Genomic DNA, 13,975 nt, shown 5'->3' on the forward strand with positions numbered 1-13,975 from the left:
ATAGTCTTTTTTGTCTAGCTCCTATCTCTTATAAATAGGACACATCTACACATAAATGCACCATGATAGGCACTTCTAGTTTTTGTGCAGATGGACTTAGCTTCACATGGTGTTCCTCATTTTCAAGCAGTCGAAATCTGTAAGTAGCATGCTCTTGGAAAAGCAGGATGAATGAGTGAAGGAGCTTTCTGACTTCTGTGGTCGCTGTTTATTATGCAGGATTACCAAGAGGAAATCGCTGTTGCTCAAGAGAACAAAATACAGCTACAGCAAATGGGAGAACGACTTGCTAAAGCCAGCCACGAAAGCAAAGCATCGGAGATTGAATATAAACTGGGAAAGGTCAATGACCGCTGGCAGCATCTCTTGGACCTCATTGCAGCCAGGTAAAAGGGGCCCTTCCAGTGGCGCACGTAGAATTTTAAAGGCTTTTCTATCCCCCCTTCAACTCAGCCACAAGGGCATCCAAATGGCACTCTTTCTCTTCCTGCCTGATCCCATTTGGAGATATGTTCATGCTGTTCTCATAAATAGCACGTCCAGTGAACTTTAAAATCCTCTTATTTCATAAATCTAAGGAGAGGGAAAGAGTGATATCCAAACAAGAGAAAGTAATGTATTTTGGGGGGCTTCATGGGTACCCTGCCAGCTGTGGAGAAGAAAGACGCATTGTATCATCAGTGTTATTTATTGAAGGTGTCATTGTATATAGTAGGAAAAAAATAAAGGGCACTATTATAACCTTCTTGTGTCTTGGTAGCTGGATGTAAGAGAGAAGCTGGCCCTGCCTCTCTCTCCTTAGCTATAAAATTAAACTGCTCCATGGGTGTCACACTGTGCTTGGCTGTCCTGATAACTGAGCCCATGCCTCCTGTTGAAAGGCTGGCTGTGTTCCATTTCTCTCGTAGAAAGGCAGCAACGTGAATGAGAGAAAGAAAGAAAGAAAGAAAGAAAAAACATAGCAGGCCTCTGTCAGCGATGTAAATTCTGTGTGGTTGAAAGATGCGCTAGGTTGGTTCATATGGAAAGAGTGGCCGGCTGAGTGGATGCTTTCGTTCCCATTAGAATGCAGGTACCACGAGGCAGCTTGATCCATGTCACTCACTGCACAGCAAAAGCACGGAGAGAATGGTGTGGGCGGGGACGTGGCTCAGTGTTAGAACACTTGACTAGCGTGTAAAAGGCCCTAGATTCTCTCCCCAAAACTGCAGTGCAAACAAAATGTGGTAATAATATCCATGCCTTGTAACATGAGCTCAATAAATATTTCAGTAAGTGAATGGATGAATTCTCAAATATTTGAGCAGATGTCCTTTTTCATGGCCATCATTGGGATGTCACAAATGCGTGTGGCTCACAACCATTTTGGGGGCTACCCAACATGATGCTTTTGAAGTCTGGGTCTTTTGCTTAGCCATGCTACATAAATATTAGTATAAAATAATGCCCTGGTGCATATGAGAACCACAGCTCTGTAGGCTGAGTTTTTGCAAGTGTGTGTGTGTATGCATGTGGGTATGTGCTTGAATGTATGTTCAAATGTGTGTGGGCACATATGTGTGCATTATATGTATATGTCTGGTGTGGAGGTCGGAGCGTGACATGGAGTCTCTTCCATGACCTCCCTCCACGTTATTTACTGAGGCAGGCAGGTCTTTCATTTGAAGCCAGAGCTCGGATTCGGCTAGTCTGGCTGGCTAGCTGGCCTCATCGGGGCTCCTGCCTCTACCTCCTGAGAAGTTAGGATTACAGGGGGGTAACCACATCCAAATGGCATTTACTTGGGTGCTGGGAATCTTAACATCAGTTTTCATACTTGAGAGCAACAAGCACTTGATCCACTGAGCCAGCTCTTATATGGTAACTCTTTAAAAGCATGTGGTACTTTAAAAAAATCTTTTTTGTTTATTTTTATTTATTTGAGAGCAACAGACCAAGTGAGAAAGAGGCAGATAGGGAGAGAGAGAGAGAGAGAGAGAATGAGGGAATGGGTGCACTGGGGTCTCCAGCCACTGCAGACGAACTCCAGGCATGTACACCCCCTTGTGCATCTGTCTTACGTAGGTCCTGTGGAATCGAGTCTCGATCTGGGGTCCTTAGGCTTCACAGGCAAGCGCTTAACTGCTAAGCCATCTCTCCAGTCCCCACACATGGTACTTTTCAATCCATAAAGAAATCACAAAAGAGGGTTTAGCCCGAGACATTGAGTTTGTTTTCTCGACAGTAAGGCAAAAGTAGAGTTAAGGTCTATCAGTTGTTAAAATGTTTAACAACAATGCTGCTCTGACCAGAATTTACCGAACACTTTGTGCCAGGGAACATAAGCCTCCTTGCACGTCCTGCTGTCCACGACACCCAGTGAGGTGGGCATTATCCTTATACCCATTTTAGAGAGGCTGCAGCTGCAGGTTATGCTTGCCCATGGCCATGAAGTCATTCAGTGGCACAGCCTGCTTTCCCATATTTTGGAGCACCAATGATCTCCTGTATAATGTGTGACACCCCCCCCCTTTTCCTGCAACAGAGAGAATGCAGTAGAATGGAAGTTCGGTTCCATTAATGATTCTGACTATCCGACCTCCCAGTCCTTTGTTTGTAAAGTAATTACAATGGGCCAGACACTGTCTGGTGCTATAAATACCCTTCCTCTGGTGAGCTCTCACTGGGTAAACACTGGGGATTTTTGGTCAGCTTCTGACTCACGGGCTGACTTCACGTCCATATGATATGGTTACATTCGTTACATCTCCTTGTGAACTTCTATGTCTCAATGGTATGGAGAATGAGGGTGCATGGAACCTAACAATTTTAAATAAGCCTTCACGCAATGTGGTTGTAAGCAGCTGGTTCCGTGCCTGTCTAGCGATTAGCTAACATTACGCAGCAGGGTGATGCTTTCTCTTTGGCGTCATGTTTGTTTACAGCAACTTTGCTTTTCAGGTGAGAACTTTCTAAATTTCTGGGTTTTTTTTTTCACTTTCCAAAATGACACGTTAATACACTCGGATCAGTCCTATATTTATAACGCTTTGCATCATAGTCACTGAAGTGCTCATCTACCTTTCTACTTGTATAGAATCTCTTCAAAACTAGGCAGAACGATTGTGGGAGATCGTTGTTTATATATATTTAGTCCACTTTCTAACTGCCTCCTTCAAAACCAGACCAGATGGCATCGATCACTAAGTCACTCTGGAGTTTAGTTTAAGGCCACATTGGATTCGGTCTTCCTTCGGCCACTCCCAAAAGACACTTGGCTCTTGCACTTGCATGCTGTTTCCTGGCTCCCTGGTGCAGACCGGATACACATCCTCACACCTGCCGGCAGCTAGGAACTGCCAGTTTCACCACCAGTCCTGTGACTCAGGCCCGTTCACGACTGTCCCCTCTTCAACACTGCTCCACTGTCGCATCTGCTCGACGCAGAAAACTTGAAAGCTCTTCATATTCACAAAAGCAAAACAGTTTCCTGAAAACCCATCAAGCAAATCCACTGAGTTTCAGAACTATCCTAAAATAATGTCAACTTTGAATCACCTTACATCATTCCTTTGAAATGATCAAATATATTGGATATATAAAGGAGAGAGTAATATTCTTCGTTATTCTGCATGATCAGGTGGCCTGTTGGAAAGTGAAGGTCAAGGAGTCTCAGGGAGCATCTTTTGCTTCCCACTTTCTCAACAACCCCTAAGCCTCCTTCCTACTCACACCGCTGAGCCGGCACACTGACCAGGGGACAGAGAAGCTGCTCCTTTTTTTTGCTGCTGTAATTTGCTTTGTCTGTGGACGTGTGCAGTCTTGGCACGTGGGTGGGCTTGTCTTTCTCCAGAAGCCCGCCTACCACCATAACCAGCGGCACACAGTTGACTGTCCATACAGAAGAGCAGAGGGTCTGCAGCCAGCACTATTTTAGATCCTCTTTCTTTAGAGCTGTAGCCTCCACCTCCTTGCAGATTACCCTGAGCTTCCCTCCCCCCCCCCCCCCCCCCGCCCTGCCTTACCCTCGTGGCCTACATTCCAGGAGATCAAGCCTGGCACATGTTCATGAGTGTAGGTTTTATTTAGAAGCATGACCACTTGTCAGTGCTCAGTGTCATATTATCAGACGCACACTGCCACCATTTGTCCACCGTGAGCCTTTTCATACTTGTTCAGACCAGGGGGGATCTCTCAGCCCCACGCAGGAAGGATTTCACCCACTGCGCTGCCCGAACCTTGACTTCTGCAAGTGGGAACTCCATGGTGGTGGCGGAGGACTCTCGTGCCCTGAGAATGGCAGAGGACGGCAGTGTGGACGCAGATCTCCCAGACTGTCACTGCGATGTCACCAGGCAGGCATCTCCTTGAGTGTCTCCCATTGTGCATAGCTTTCGTGTTTTGTGGGGCTGATGGGATGGGTTCTGGGATATTTAATCCAGAATCATTTGTGCCACTCGTTAAGTGAGCGTGCCTGCAGTCAGGAGACCACAGGCCATGGACTCTAAGGAGTCCTTTATTGTTCTGTTTTTTGGTCCCTTAGCTGAGCATGTATGGGTGGATTAAAGGTTGATGGACATGATTATGACTTGGTATTTCAGTTTTGTCTGGACCTCTGAGGAGAATTGCAACACTGGCGAGGCTGAGACAGGAAAGAGATTCAGAAAAAGTCCCAGTGGGCCACCATCTGCTGTTTACAAGATGGACTTCTCATCGAACTGAAGTCAGCCTCAGCCAGTTCCCACTTTTGCAGCCAAAACTTTCTCTGTAATAAATAAAAGTCCTATTTCAAGGGCCTGGAGGATTTTGTACATGAGAGATAGTTGTCAATCACTTTTAGCCTTTTACTAGGACAAATATAATGTATTAAAATTTTTTTGTCTAAAAATAGAATCTCTTAGCATCATGCAAACATTGATCCCCCCGTGGCATTTTATTTAGCATAACAATGTGACAGTGTTTCTAATTTAATTTTTTTTAATGTTTTTTTGCTTCTTTTTTGCTATGTTATCGCCCAAACAAATTCCTATAGAGAGATAGGATTTACAAGTTGTGCTTTTGATTCTGTTATGTTTGGAGTATATATTTTACTTTGTTTTGCGTTATAGAAATACTGAATTAGCTTGAAGAAAAGTAGTGCCATACATATATTAGATCTGTTAGCGTATGTGCATAAATACACATGTATGCATGTATACTCAAGTGACAGTGTTAATATGCTTGACAATTGCATTTTGTAGTGCAGTCCCCCTCACAAAAGGTGAACAATCCCTGCCCTGCACTTTGCACTGAAGGGGCAGCTATAAACTACCGAGATTTCCGGAATTATCAGTCTGGGGACTACACTCAGCCACAAACCTATATAACATATAAGCATCTATTTTAAATTATATCCCTGATTGTTGCCAAAGAGAATGTTCTTTAAGCTTCTTACAATGATAAACAAATAAAGACATTGTGACACTTGAAGAAATAATGGGGAAAATGGGATATTTCTTCTATACAAGAATGCTTATTGTTCTGCAAATATCAAATTTAATAAGCTATTATAAGCATATGAGGTTTGAATACCCACTTCCTCCAAGTTCACATCTGCTCCCCAACACGCATACAATGTAATTTGCTATTTGTAGGGAAATGTACTTTCTTAAAAATGATTAAAAAAAGAGTGACTTAAATGTTCACCCACATGACTTTGCTAAATTTATATTAGTTTGAAAGAGGAAGTTGTCCCTAGCGGAGTGTATGAACAAGCATTTCCATGTCATGATACCCTTCATATACTACACACTCACCACACAGACTTGGAACACATTCAGTATTTTATACAATTATAGATCCTAGCATTTAATTAACTATTATACATAGGCCAGTGGAATACCATTTATTCATATCCCTTTGTGCCTTGAGTCTTTTGACTATATTTTTGAACTTTTGAAATTAAAAAAAAAACAAAGAATGAATTTTAGACCTTTCATAAATTTTGGACATAGAGTGGGAAAGTATACATTTGATGTCAAATGGGTTTTAAAAGTTAAAATTGGGCTGGAGAGTTGGCTTAGCAGTTAAGGTGCTTGTCTGCAAAGCCGAAAAACTCATGGTAAATTCTCCAGGTCCCATGGAAGCCAGACTCACACTAATGCAAGAATGCAGTATCACACATGCACACAAGGGGGCGCACACATCTGGAGTTTGATTGCAGTGGTTGTAGGCCCTCGCACACCAATTCTCTCCCTCTCCCTTCCCACTCCACCCTTCTCTGTCTTACAGGAAAAAAAAGGTCAATCTATTGGGCTTGCCTCAAAAAAAGCTAAAATGTTAACTTAGAAAACTGCCTATTAATGGCTAGTATGCATTTAAACAATTTTTTTTTCAAGGTATGGTCTCACTCTGGTCCAGTCTAACCTGAAATTCACTATGTATTCTCAGGGTAGCCCCAAACTTGCAGCGATCCTCCTACCTCTGCCTCCTGAGTGCTGGGATTAAAGGTTTGTGCCACCACACCCAGCTAATTTTTAACCTTGTGGAAAATTCAAAGGTGATTATGGCTGGAGGAGGGAAAATCCAAAAGTAGAAATGAATTATTCCAGCTTTCTGGAGAACTTATGGAGAAGACCAGCTTGTGCATAGATCATACCCAGGAGTTAAAATAAGGACAGGGTGGGAAAAGCACACCATCATCCAGTAAACCCTAGTTCACCTTATGACATTATGACAAAACCTCATTTTAAGCATTCAGAACTTTCCAGATTCTGAAGACAGGATGATGGTCCCATGGGAAAATACAGAAGATACTCTTTTTCTATTTGTTTTGATTTTTATTTATCTATTCGAGAAAGAAAGAGAGGGGAGAGAGAGAGAGAGAGAGAGAGAGAGAGAGAGAGAGAGAGAGAGTGAAGGGGAGAGAGAAAGAGAGACAGAGCATGCCAGTGTCTTTAGGCACTGCAAATGAGCTCCAGATGCATGCCCCACCTTATGCATCCAGTTTACATGAGTCCTGGGTCCTTTGGCTTTGTTGTCAAGCGCCTTCACCCCTAAGCATATCTCTCCAGCCCCAGGGATATTCTTGAGGTGATATTCCATTCCTCAGTTCTGTTCCAGTAGAACCCAGGACCACGTTAAATCTCATGTCCCTGCCATGGTCACTTGTAGAACATGATCCCTGAGATTTGTAAAAGCCACTTTTCTAAAGCTCTCATTTGTTAACTGCCACCCAAGTGAATCTTATGAAAGAGTGGCTTATGTGTAAAAGTTCTTGGGAATATCCAAGTCAATATAATGGAGTGCCCAAGAGGACCTAGTGTGATTTCTGCATTCAGTGCTAATTGAGGAATTTTTACCTTGGAGGAATTTAGAGATTATGATAAATATGACAACACTTTTCCACCCCTTATCAATATAAAATATTAGCAGTATAAATAAACATAAATTTCAGGTATGCATCTTTTTTAAAACAAATTTTAAAAATATTTATTTATCTATTACTTGTGTGTGTATGGGTGCAACATGGTATCTTGCCACTGTACATGAATGCCAGATGGATATTCCACTTCAATATATAACTTTAAATGAGTTTTGGGAATTTCAACCTGAACCTCTGAGCTTTGCAAGCAAGTGCCTTTAACCACTGAACCATCTCCACAGCCCCTCCAAAACAATTCTAAGATAACATGCCTAAGGATACCAGAAAGATTGCTTAGTGGTATGACACTTGTCTGCAAAGCTAGGTAAGTCAGATACACAAAGTGGTACATGCACCTGGCATTGTTTATAGCAGCTAGAGGCCCTGGTGCTCCCATTCTCTCTCTCTCTCTCTCTCTCTCTCTCTCTTTCTCTTTTTCTTGCTCTCAAATAAAAGACATAAATACATTGTATTCAATATAGGTCTAATTATTACTTATAATTAATTAACTAAAGATAAGGTCCGCATTATATAGCTAGGCATAATGAAAATGCCCTTGAAAACATTTGTGTGACAATGCTTTGAGGAAAACCACAGGGTGGAAAACCTGTGTCATCATGACTGCAGTTTTATTGGAGAGAGACACCATGATTGATTGAAACTATAATAGAAGTGCTAATACCAATTTTAAGGAACTAAAACCAAGTGTGTTCAAAGTACTTTGATGGTGGGTCATTTCTGTAGAGTTGCTGCCTCTGATGAGAGATACTGCTGGAATCTTAGGTGATGTGAACAAATTGCTGGAAGGTGGTGCATGTGACTTCAAAGCACCCTTGTTTAATAGGTCTATGTAAAATAGAGATGGGAGAGATGATGTCTCTGAGTGTGAGGTGTGACTCTATAGGAACACTCTGCTGCTGTGGAACAGCCTTTCAAATTCCCTGGGACCCACATAAGCCAGGTGCACAAGGTGGTGCTTGCTTCTGTAGTTGGTTTGCAGCAGCTAAAGGCCCTGACACACCCATTCTCTCTCTCTATCTGCTTCTTCCTCTCTTTCTCTCTCTCTCTCTCTCTCCCCAAAAAATAAATAAATAAAAATTTAAAATATATTTTATTCATTTGTTTGGGAGATGGGGAAGAGAAAGAGATAGAAGGAGAGAAAGAGAGAGAGAGAGAGAGAGAGAGAGAGAGAGAACAAGTGCACAAGGGCCTCTAGCCACTGCAAACTCCAGACACATGCACCACCTTAGGCATCTAGCTTTCATGGGTACTGAGGAATTGAACCTGGGTCCTTAAGCTTCACAGGCAATCGCCTTAACTGCTAAGCCATCTCTGTAGCCCTTACCCCCATTCTTATACCCTCAACTCCTGCCTCCACGACATCCATGCATCTGTGTCCATCTGTACCAAATTCAATTTTTCTATGAAGACCACTCACTCCAGAAGTTCCAAGTCATATATACTTACCTTCACTGTCTGCTTTCTTTGAGTAATTAACTACATTGCCTTGCCATCAACAGTTTGCTTAGCTGGAAAGCATCTATTTTGTTTCTTTGGATAACCAAGTCACGCAGGGCTCACGAAATCCTTCCCATGCACCAGGTCCTCTCTTCAGACTTCATCACACCCTACACAGTGCCATCAGCATGTGCAAGAATAACATTTGTCAAAAATGCTAATTCTGTCAGGCATGACAGCACACGCCTTTAATCCCAGCTCTTGGGAGGCAGAGGTAGGAGGATCACCATGAGTTCAAGGCCACTCTGAGACTACATAGTGAGTTCCAGGTGACTCTGGGCTTGAGTGAGACCTTACCTCAAAAAAAAAAAAAAAAAAAGAAGCTAATTCTGGGTGGAGAGATGGCTTAACAGTCAAGGCACTTACCTGCAATGCCTAATTACTGGGTTCTGTTCTTCAGTACCCCACATAAAGCCAGATGCACAATGTGAAAAATTCATCTGGAGTTTGTTTATAGCAACTAGAGGCCCTGGAATGTTGTGCCCATTCTCATTCTCTTTGTGTCTCTCCTTCTATCACTCTCTCACACACTAAATAAATAAATAAATAAATAAAGTATTTTTAAATGCTAATTCCCTAACTACTTCCTTCGAGGTTCAGACTGAGCAGGACTGGGATCCAGAAATCTGCATTGACACAGAATAAAAAAAAAAAAAAGTAAAAGTAAAATCTGGTGCAGGTGACCTTTAATGCACACTGGCTTGTATTCCTCCTTGAATATCCTGTCTTCTATCTATGTGACAATTTCCAGATCTTCTTCCTTCCTTTCCGAAGACCTTTCTCAGTCTGTATTTCTCCTTTAACAAACTTTATTTAAGCACCCTTAACCATTTTCTCAAAAATTCTTCCTTCTTAGTCCATACTCACTTATGGCTTTGACGCTTATCTAATCTAAATGATGGTATAAATGCTTCCTTCATTTCTGGGCACTAGAACTGCATTTCTGTATGCTTCTCTGGGTTGTCTCAGACATATCACATCCCAAACTTAATGCAGGTGTAAGCACAGATTATGCTTATCTTATATACTTGGAAACAGTAGCACCTAGTTAGTCATGCAAGTGTTTAACTCCATCTGTCTGACATCATGTAAATTACAGAGCCAGCATTTCAATCCTTACCACCCCCCCGTGTGTGTGTGTGTGTGTGTGTGTGTGTGTGTGTGTGTGTGTGTAAACTATTGAGATAGTTCCATTGTTTCCTTTAGTTTATTTCCATACAACCCTCACTTCCAGCTTCATCAGAACTTGTCATCATTTTTCAGATCATAAATCTTCGCAGCCTTGCCAATATTATTAAAACAGCATACAGATCTTTTATCATATGCTTATAGGGTCCTTATAATCTTATTGCAGCCCACCCAGCCTTCTTTCCTCCCACCTTTCCATCCCTCCTCTTGTATGATTCTTCATCCTCTACTCTCTGTCTCACCAGACGTGTGACACTGTGTCCTTAACATCTCTGCATTTTTTTCTATTTCATAAGCCAAATGTGTTGTGAATGGCTTGCATCTGTCTCTTGAGACACATCTCAAATGTCGTTCTCTTTTGTCAAAATCTAAATCCCCCAGTGAAGCAGTAATTATCACCATGCTTCATCCCCTAGCTCTGTCTTCCTACACAATAAATGTTCAGAGAGGCTGTGATGGTTTGAACATAAATTCAGAAGCTGAGGTAGTTTTGGTTATGCTTACAATGTAAGTTTCCATCAGGCAAAGCCTGGCTGGAGGGCGTGTCACTGGGGGTGGATATGAAGTCCAGCTGCAAGTTGTTTTCAGATCCAGTTGGAGCTCTCATTTGGGGTGTTTGCTACTGTAGGTGGTGTCTGTCTATTGTAGATCAGTAGAAGTGAGCCAGCTATTCCACCATAGTGAAATATCCCCCAAGACTCTGTAAGCTTAACATAAACCCTTTCCTCCCATATGCTGGTTTCGGTCAGATATTTATCCCAGCAACCAAAAGCAAGTGTAATGGATGCAATGAAGATACTGGTGAATAAGTAATTGAAACATCTGCTGAACATGGCTGGCTAGATATGGCTGCTCCCTATTCACTAACCAGACTTGGTTTATTTCTTGTTAGATCTTCCCATAGCATGTCATATCTCATTGTTTCTATGTTTAGTTTTTCAGAAGAGAATCAAGTCTTACTTATTTTTGTCTTCTTACCATCTCATGTTCAAGATGTCCATACATGATTGTTAATGACATGACAAGTCTAGCTGTTCCACATTATCTAAAAAAAAAAAAAAACCCACAATGGGAAAAGCATTCCTTGAAACATGCTGTGTAGTAATGAATGCTTCACTAAACTAGACACTGAAGGCCTAGGAGATGCTAGAGACTGGTCTTTCAGATACCTTCTGTGATGTTATATCCAAAACATCATCAGACTATTGAACTTATTTGTGGGTCACAGTCCACCAGTGCAGACTTGGAAAGAAGCCCTTTACTTCTGTGTGTATCGTTTAGAGAAATTGTTGCTTACAGTTCAATGAATCCTCAATTGCTTTCAATGCAGAGTGCACAAGGCATCTTGTTGATAGTTTATGTCATTTATTCTTTCTTCTTTCAACTGAGCTTACACATGCAAAAAGGGCTGAAAGGCAACCCGCCGAGACTTCAGCTATGTGTGTTCATGATCAGAACTGTAGCTGTTTGATCTGTTGTTTAGGAACAGTATTTGGAAATGTTTAGATAATGTTTATGGCATTCTTCCTCCTAGGGGTGTAAATTGCATTATTTGTGGAAAGATTACTTGGTTTCAACCATGGAGTTCATGTCACATTTACATTATTATTGCTATGTTGAGTATGATTGCTAACACTTGTTAACTATTTCCCCTGAATTGGACAACATACATCATCCCACTTTCTTAATCTTCACAAGTACATGTGTGGTCTATAAATCCATATTTTGTGGATGAGGAGATAGAGACACCAAAAGGCTCTGCAGCCTTCTCAAAGTCACACGGCCAGTCGGTCACTTAGCTGGATGGACCAGAGCATCTGAGATCCAGCACCGTCCTCTGCACATAAGGGTGGCACAAGTGGGCCCCTCACCATCTCACCAAATGTGCATGCTTCCTCTTCTCTGGCCAGAGTGAAGAAGCTGAAGGAGACCCTGGTGGCCGTGCAGCAGCTCGACAAGAACATGAGCAGCCTGAGGACATGGCTGGCCCACATCGAGTCAGAGCTGGCCAAGCCCATAGTCTACGACTCCTGTAACTCAGAAGAAATACAGAAAAAGCTTAACGAGCAGCAGGTAAAACTGGAAACAAGTAAAAGGAGATCCTTAAAGCTGTGAAATGCCTGTGCTTCTGGCTAGGATGCTGGGGTGGGTGTGAGGAGGTGACTCAGAATGGAATATCAAAGTTAAGTTATGTAGGTTTGGTGAGGAAGGAGAAGTGTTGGGGTAAACAAGTTCAATCTCTCTCTCTCTCTCTTTCTGTGTGTGTGTGTGTGTGTGTGTGTGTGTGAGAGAGAGAGAGAGAGAGGGAGGGAGGGAGGGAGGGAGAGAGAGAGAGAGAAGAAAGAGAGAAGTCACACAATTTCCATAGAGTTTTACAAGACAGACATTGAATAGATTATATAGCAGGATGAAAGTGGGGAAGTTGATTCATGCCATAGTTTGGAGAAAGCTTAGATTAATGGAGGGTTGGTGAAGCTGAGTTAGGTTGCTGTGAAGTTATTAAGTAGAATCATGAAAGCTTGCATCAGTAGTGGCTAAGCTGGCAGATTTCCCCAATACCTAGATAGGCAGGGGACCATGGAGAAGGAAAGCCACCCAGAGACAATTTGGATTTAAGGATCAGGAAACATACATTAAAAACAGGAAGGTGAAAAGGAGGGCATTGTGGTTCATAGTCTGTCTGCAGAGGCTCCTAAGTCACTGGCCAGGGATGTCCCCAAGCCAGGAGACAGCAGTATTCTCTGAGAAACTAAACAGACAAGTGATGATACCATCAGGTAGTGAGACAGAACCCAAGCCAAAGCCAAGCCACCCCCCAGATCCCCCCACAATATGAGCCCCACTTCCCAATAAACAGTCCCTCCCAACCACTTCCCACCATTGTGCAATTATTATTCTATATAGAAGTATTTTGTACAACTACCACATACAAGAGAAAAGCACAAAATATTTGTCTTTCTATTTGTTGCTTATTTCCCTCAACAGTGTCCTTCAGTTCTATCCATTTTGCTGCAAATGGCAAGTTTCTTCTTTTTCACAGCATAATGATATTCTAAGATTATTTCTGTAAGTTGAATACTATTGTTCATACATTAGTGTCTGTAACACACCCTTCATTATCTTTTGGAAAATGAATGGACAGGACGTACAATTTTTGTATATTAAGTGAGAGAACATGCAGTTATACATTAAGACAATTCCTCGGCCTTGTGAAGGTGGGGGATGCTGTCTTCTACCTTCCTCTGCTATCTGGGAGAAGCCTGGCTTCTTCTCTGGAAACATTATGAACTTTCTCTTTCTCTTCATGCTCTGCAGTTTTATAATGTGAAAACTCTGGGATGGCTTGGGTCTGCTCTAAATTTTCCTGGACACTTATACCAGGCCTTTCTGATTAGAACTTTTGTTTTTCTTTTGTGATTTTTTTTTAAAAAATACTAGCACTTTAATGACTTTTTCCTCTCCATTTAAAACTCTTACTGAATAATAGCATCAGATTTTGAACTTCCTGCATTAACCCTTTAATTTTATGGTATTTATCATTCATCTCCTATTTTTTAGCTTGCACGTGTGTGTGTGTGTGTGTGTGTGTGTGTGTGTGTGTGTGTGTGTGTGTGCACTTTGTGCATGTGAGCTATCTTTCCAGCCCTGGGAAGTGGGTTTTAGTCATTATATGGCTGCATACACATATGGAGATATGCACATTGAAATAATACAGAGCTCATTGCTATGTACAATGATCATTCATGTTAATGAAAAAACTATTTTAAAAAAGAAATCCAGGAGATGCCTTAGCAGTTAAGGTGCTTGCTGGCAAAGCCAAAGGACCCAGGTTCGATTCCCTAGTACCCATGTAAGCTAGATGCACAAGGTGGCACATGCATCTGGAGT

At 42.0% G+C, this 13,975-nt stretch overlaps 1 protein-coding gene across 6 annotated transcripts in view; it reads left to right on the plus strand.

Annotated features, from left to right (window-relative positions):
• Positions 1–13,975, plus strand: part of Syne1 (spectrin repeat containing nuclear envelope protein 1) — a 290,715-nt gene that overhangs the window by 235,604 nt on the left and 41,136 nt on the right. For all 6 annotated transcript variants that reach the window (XM_045158726.1, XM_045158729.1, XM_045158728.1 and 3 more), the window contains exons 89-90: positions 220–386; positions 11,998–12,160. In XM_045158726.1, the coding sequence (XP_045014661.1) occupies positions 220–386; positions 11,998–12,160 (330 nt within the window). The remainder of the gene's footprint in view (positions 1–219; positions 387–11,997; positions 12,161–13,975) is intronic.

Source organism: Jaculus jaculus, chromosome 9 (assembly GCF_020740685.1).
Source record: "Jaculus jaculus isolate mJacJac1 chromosome 9, mJacJac1.mat.Y.cur, whole genome shotgun sequence".
In the NCBI taxonomy this organism is placed as follows: Eukaryota; Metazoa; Chordata; class Mammalia; order Rodentia; family Dipodidae; genus Jaculus; species Jaculus jaculus.